This window comes from Chelonoidis abingdonii, chromosome 10 (assembly GCF_003597395.2).
Source record: "Chelonoidis abingdonii isolate Lonesome George chromosome 10, CheloAbing_2.0, whole genome shotgun sequence".
Lineage (NCBI taxonomy): Eukaryota > Metazoa > Chordata > Testudines > Testudinidae > Chelonoidis > Chelonoidis abingdonii.
This window is the reverse complement of record NC_133778.1, coordinates 79,360,528-79,366,301: the sequence shown is the minus strand read 5'-3', so window position 1 is coordinate 79,366,301 and position 5,774 is coordinate 79,360,528. Positions and strand designations below refer to the sequence as shown.

Genomic DNA, 5,774 nt, shown 5'->3' with positions numbered 1-5,774 from the left:
CACATGGATCTTGTCCTTTACTCCCCTTGGAAGTAGTGGGGCAGAGACGTAGTTCTGGGCCGTAGCCCCGCTCCGAGTGGTGCTACTGCAAGCCAAACACCGTGAGGCCGCTCACTGTGGGCAATTGGGGGCACCGCTGTCCAACCCAGCGAGGGGCAGTAGAGCCGGCCTGATTCTAGCCACCCAGCTGGGCCTGAGCCCCCTCGAGGATAGTGAATAAACCGGCTGCTACTGGCCGGGACGTGCAAAACCCCCTGAAGCACCCCACCTGGCAGCTCGGCCTTGATCATGCTCGCAGCCCAAGGACGGGGAGGGGCGCAAGATGCCAGGTTGGAGCCACATGGCGAGGGGCAGTCACCTGCCTCCCAGCCCGGCTGAGATCTGGGTAAACCATAGGGCACCAAATAGCAGCAGCCCAAACGCCTACAGGCAGGTTCAAAAGAAAAGCGTCGTGCAAAGCTGCCTCGGCCAGGAAGTGGGCAGGGCAAGGCCGGGCAGCGTCTCTCCAGCAGCTATCGGGACAGGGCTGTTAACGGCTGGTACAGGGGGCTGGTGTGACCCACTTGGCTGCTACTTGGGGTAGGGAAGCTCCGTGATTTGGACGTGAACGAAGAGCGAGGAAGGCGGGATGGCTGTGCCGTCCTTGGACAGGAGGTGGACGTGACGATAACCTGCAGGGAGACACCAGTGAGCTGGGTCGGACCGGGCAGGCCCCAGTGGAGAGGAGTTGTGGGCTCCTTGGCCTGGGCGGCAGATGCTCCCTGGGGTCTATTGTAGGGGGGCTTCCTCCAGCCTGATTTCAACTACCCCCACTGTTGGGTCTCCCGCCCCTCTCCAGCATCTGTACTGCGCCCTTCTCTAGCATGGTGCCCAACGTCCCCTCTTGGTTCTGGTTAGACCCTAACGAGTCCCACACTTCCTTGGGCAGGGATCTCGCATCCCAAACCAGCTGGAGGTCACCCACTCCTCTGCCCCTCCCAGCCCCCCCTCCCTCCACGCCTGCTCCGTGCTGCTCTCCGAACGCCCCCCTCTCTCCGTGGGGGGACTATCAGAGGCACAGGGGCTTGGCTGTTACTCTAGCACTCTCCTGGCTAGCTACTGCCCCCCCTCCCAGCCCTGGCATGCTCCCCCTGGCACTGCCATGGTGACACAGCTCTGGCTGGAGCCCCCTGCCCTGGCCGAGCCCCCAGCGGTGGGTGGAGCGAGCCGTGGGTCATGCAGAAGCAGCTGGGCCTGGCGCTCACCTGATTTGATGCTAGCGAAGGGCAGGGTGAACTGGCCCACAAAGTCGTTCCTGGACGCCTTGTCATAGTCCTCCACCACGAAGCGCACGAGGGCCAGTTCGGGGACGTGCACCTTGAATCGCAGCGTCTCGCCCCAGCGGGGGTTAAAGCCTGGAGGGGGAGCAGAGATGGGGTCAGGACCTGGGGACCTCGGCCCCCTGAGCCTGCTCCTTGCTGGGCTGGAGCTGCAGGCTGCTGGCAGGGCTGCCCCTGGGGGGAGCCAGGCTCACCTGCCAGAGCCCGGACTCACCGTTGTTATTGACGGCCTGGGTCTCCTGCCTGGCCTTGTCGGTGGGGACACCATGGATCTCCACGCGCACCAGGGGGTCGACGATGGCACTCACCTTGCTGCCAGCCACCTTGGGGAGCTGCTGCCCGCTGATGACCTGCGGCGACACCGGGCAGCGGCACATGGGCCCCTGAGCTCGGGGAACCAGCAGGCGCGTGGGCCCCAGGAGCTCTGCCAGCGCCAGCAGCTGGGTCCTCAGCAGGCATTGGGCAGGCTGCTCCCTGAACACTGCCTGGGACTCTGCACCCAGGACTGGCCTCAGGGCCTGGCTCCAGCCTGCCATGGGGCACAATGAAACCTCTCCCATTCCCCTGCGCCCAGCTGAGCCCCATAGCACCAGGCACCCCCTGCCCCCCTCCTCTCCTACCAGTGGAGAGAGGCGCCCAGGCAGCACCCCTGCGGGAGGCTGGCGTACCTGAATCGCCAGGCTCCACGGGCCGCCCCCGGCCCTGCTCCGGGGATTGTTGGGGTCGAAGGCGGTTCCCACATCCCTCAGGAAAGCCGGCTTCAGCAAGTAGCCGCAGCGGGCGTTCTGCCGGAAGAGCCCGTCGCACAGATCCATCTCCACCCCGGCCGTCTGCACGTTCAGGGCCACTGCAGGGAGGGAGGTGGATGGGGCTGTGGCAGAGGGACCCGGACACCCCTTCCAGCCGGGGCTCCCCACGAGCTCTCAGAACAGGTGCTCGTTAACCCTTCCTCCCCCGCTCCTGCTGAACCAGCACACAGCAGTTTAGGACAGGAAGTGAAGGACGCTGCTGTATCCAGGGCAGGGGACACTTAGCCAGGACCCCAGCCCATGGGGCTGGTTACACTCACGTGTTGGGGGGCTCGGTGTTACCTCTCACGGGGGGCCCCTGGCAGCACAGTGCCCCCTACTGTCACTGCAGCAGTAATTCAGAGGGGCCGGCACCCGCTGGTGGATCCTACGGGGCCCCAGCTGAGCCAGGCCCCGGTCGGGTCGAACAGGCCAGTGCCTGGCTCTCCCTCGGGATGCCCCAGGCCGGGTCCCTAGGAGCCTGGGATGCTCACTTGGGATTCGGGCCCCGGGTCCCGCCCTGGGTACCCCCTCAGCCCCCAGCGGGGCCCTACCGAGCTGGCAGCCCACGTTCCACATCTCCTGCGGGTCATAGTTGGAGGAGTCGGTCCTCAGCCCGCTGGGGTAGATCCGCGTCAGCTGCCGGGCGGTGTGACGGACAAACTCGTTCCCTGGGGGCAGAAGGAGACGGTGACCCCCAGCCTCGCCGGCCTCTTCCCCACAGGGCCCCCGCTCTGCCTGCGGGCACCCCCAGCCCGACCGACCCCACTCCTTCAGAGACCCCCTCGCCCCCATCTCCCCACAGCCCGACCGACCCCACTCCTTCAGAGACCCCCTCGCCCCCATCTCCCCACAGCCCGACCGACCCCACTTCTTCAGAGACCCCCTCGCCCCCATCTCCCCACAGCCCGACCGACCCCACTTCTTCAGAGACCCCCTCGCCCCCAGAGGGGAGGGGCGTCGCGCTGTGGGGGGTGGAGGGGGTTCTAGGGAGGTCGTCGGTGTGGGGAGATGGGGGGCGAGGGGGTTCGTGAAGGAGTGGGGTCGGTCGGGCGCTGGGGGAGATGGGGGCGAGAGGGGGTCTCTGAGGGGGGGGTCGGATTCGGGCTGTGGGAAGATGGGGGCGAGGGGGGTCTGAGGGGGAGGGGTGGTCGGGGCTGGGGGAGATGGGGTCGAGGGTGCTCCTGAAAGAGTCGGGGTCGGTCGGGCTGTGGGAGACAGTGGGGCGAGGGCTCTGAAGGGAGTGGTCGGTCGAGCTGTGGAGATGGGGGGCGAGGGGTCCTAGGGGGAACGGGTCGGATCGGGCTGTGGGATGGGCGGGGGGTCTCTGAGGGAGGGTCGGCTGTGGAACGGCGGCATGGGGTCTGAGAGTGTGCGCTATGGGGAGTCGAGGAGCGTGCTGGTCCGAGTCTCGGGAGGCGGTGGTGTGGAGATTGGCGAGTAGAGTAGGTCGGTCGGCTGTGGGGAGATCCAGGTTGGGGGGGGTCGAGGTGGCGCTCTGGGGAATGAGAGGTCTAGAAGTCAGTCTGTGGTGGACGATGGGGCGGGGGTCTCTGGGGCGAGGGTCGTGTCGGGCTGGGGCAGATGGAGGGCGAGGGGTCTCTGAGAGGAGTGGGTGCGGTCGGCTGTGGGAGTGGGAGGGGGTCGAGGGGGTCTCAGGGGAGGGTCGGTCGGTTGGGAGATGGGGGCGAGGGTCTCTGTGAGGGAGGGTCGGTCGGCTGTGGGAGATGGGTGGAGGGGTCTCTGAGGAAGGGGTCGGTGGCTGTGGGGAATGGGGCGAGGTCTCTGGGGGAGGGGTCGGTCGGCTGTGGGAGATGGGGGCGAGGGTTCTGAAGAAGTGGGGTCGGTCGGCTGTGGGGAGATGGGGGCGAGGGTTCTGAAGGAGGGGTCGGTCGGGCCTGGGCGCCGCAGCAAGCGGGGGCCTGTGGGAAAGAGCCGGCGAGGCGGGGGTCTACCGTCTCCGTTCTTGCCCCCAGGAACAGGTTTGTCCGTCACACGCCGCAAGTGACGGCGATTCCCAGCGGTTGGCTAGACCGACTCCTTCCTAACTGACCGCAGGAGATGTGGGACGTGGGCTGCCAGCTTCGTAGGCCGCGTGGGGCTGAGGGTACCTCAGGCGGGACCCAGGGAGGCCCGAATCCAAGTGAGCATCAGGCTCCTAGACACGGCGTGGGGCACGCCGAGGGAGAGCAGGCACTGGGCGCTGTCACCGACTGGGGCTGGCTCAGCTGGGGCCCGCCCCTAACGTATCTCCACCACGCGTAGGTCCAAGCGGCGCCCTTCTGAATTACTTGCTGCAGTGAAGTAGGGGACTATGTGTGCCAGGCCCCGTGAGAGGTAAGACGAGCCCCAACACGAGTTAACACTGGCTTGGTCCTTGGCTAAGTGTCCGCCCTGGAACAGCAGCGTCTTCAGTTCTTGTCCTAATGCTGTTGTGGTTTCCAGCGAGAGGGGGGAGAAAGGGTACGAGCACACTGTTCTTCGAGAGTGTGGGGCCGCCGCGTGGAAGCGTGCGGGTCCTCTGCACAGCCCATCCACTCCCTCCCTGCAGTGGCCCCTGACGTGCAGACGTGACAGGGGTGGAATCGGATCTGTCGACCGGCTCTTCCGGAAACGCCCGCAGCGGCACTCCTGCTACGAGCCGGCTCTTCCTCGAGTGGTTGGGAACCCGGCTTCGGACCAACAATCCGCGGAAGCAGGCGTGGGCGGCACGTGCAAGCCTGGCGATTCAGGTTACGCCAGCCCGCGCAAGGGGTTGCCTGGCCTGGGCCCTCCACTGGTAGGAGAGAGATGGGCAGGGTGCGTCTGATGCATATGGGCGTCATGCTGGGCGCAGGGGAATGGGAGAGGTTTCATTTGTGCCCTGGCAGGCGGAGCAGCCGCTGAGGCAGTCTGGGTGCAATCCAGGACAGTGTTCAGAGCAGCCTGCCAATGCTGTGAGGACCCAGCTCATGGCGCTGGCAGAGCTTCCGGGGCCACTTGCGCACTGCTAGGTGTCACCGAGCTCAGGGGACCCATGTGCGTTACTTGTTTTTTTTTCTTTTTTTCTCGGCTATATGATCTTTTTTTTGGTGTGTTTATTTTTGGTTGGTTTTTTTTCCTCACTTGGCTTTGCTTTTTTGTTTTTGCGCCTTGGCTGCCGGTGTGCGCAGGTCATACCAAAAGCGGCAGCAGCCCCAAGGTGGCTGCAGGCAAGGGTAGTGCATCCGTCGAACCCTGTGCGCGTGGAGATCCATGGGTGTACCCCACCTGAACTAGGCCAGGCAGGAGACCAGCGCGCAATAATAACGATGAGCTTCCGGGCTCTGGCAAGGATGAGCCTGGCTCCCCAGGGGCACCCGCCAGCAGCCATGCAGCTCCAGCCCGCAAGGAGCAGCTCAGGGCCGAGGTCCCAGGTCTGACCCCATCTCGTCCCCCTCCATGGCTTGAACCTCCGCGGGGCGAGACGCCTAGCGATCAAGGGTGACAGTCCAGAACTGCGTCGCGTTCGGGTGAGGATCTAGGAAGAAGGCGCTCCAGGAACGACTTTGTGGAGCCAGTTCCACCTGCCTTCGCTAGCATCAAATCAGGTAAGCGCCAAGCCTCAGCTGTTCTGCATGAACATCTGGTGCTCGCTCCACCACGCTGGGGGGCATCGCCAGGGCAGGGGATGCTTCAGCGCAGAGCT

At 65.4% G+C, this 5,774-nt stretch overlaps 1 protein-coding gene across 1 annotated transcript in view; it reads right to left on the bottom strand.

Moving 5' to 3' along the window:
* Nucleotides 1-315: 315 nt before the first annotated feature.
* PLCD4 (phospholipase C delta 4) overlaps nucleotides 316-5,774 on the bottom strand; it is a 37,410-nt gene continuing 31,951 nt past the window's right edge. The window contains exons 9-13 of the mRNA XM_075069836.1: nucleotides 2,662-2,778; nucleotides 1,988-2,166; nucleotides 1,534-1,669; nucleotides 1,245-1,394; nucleotides 316-671 (exon numbers count right to left, since the gene is read on the bottom strand). Of these exons, the coding sequence (XP_074925937.1) occupies nucleotides 571-671; nucleotides 1,245-1,394; nucleotides 1,534-1,669; nucleotides 1,988-2,166; nucleotides 2,662-2,778 (683 nt within the window). The 3' untranslated portion in view covers nucleotides 316-570. The remainder of the gene's footprint in view (nucleotides 672-1,244; nucleotides 1,395-1,533; nucleotides 1,670-1,987; nucleotides 2,167-2,661; nucleotides 2,779-5,774) is intronic.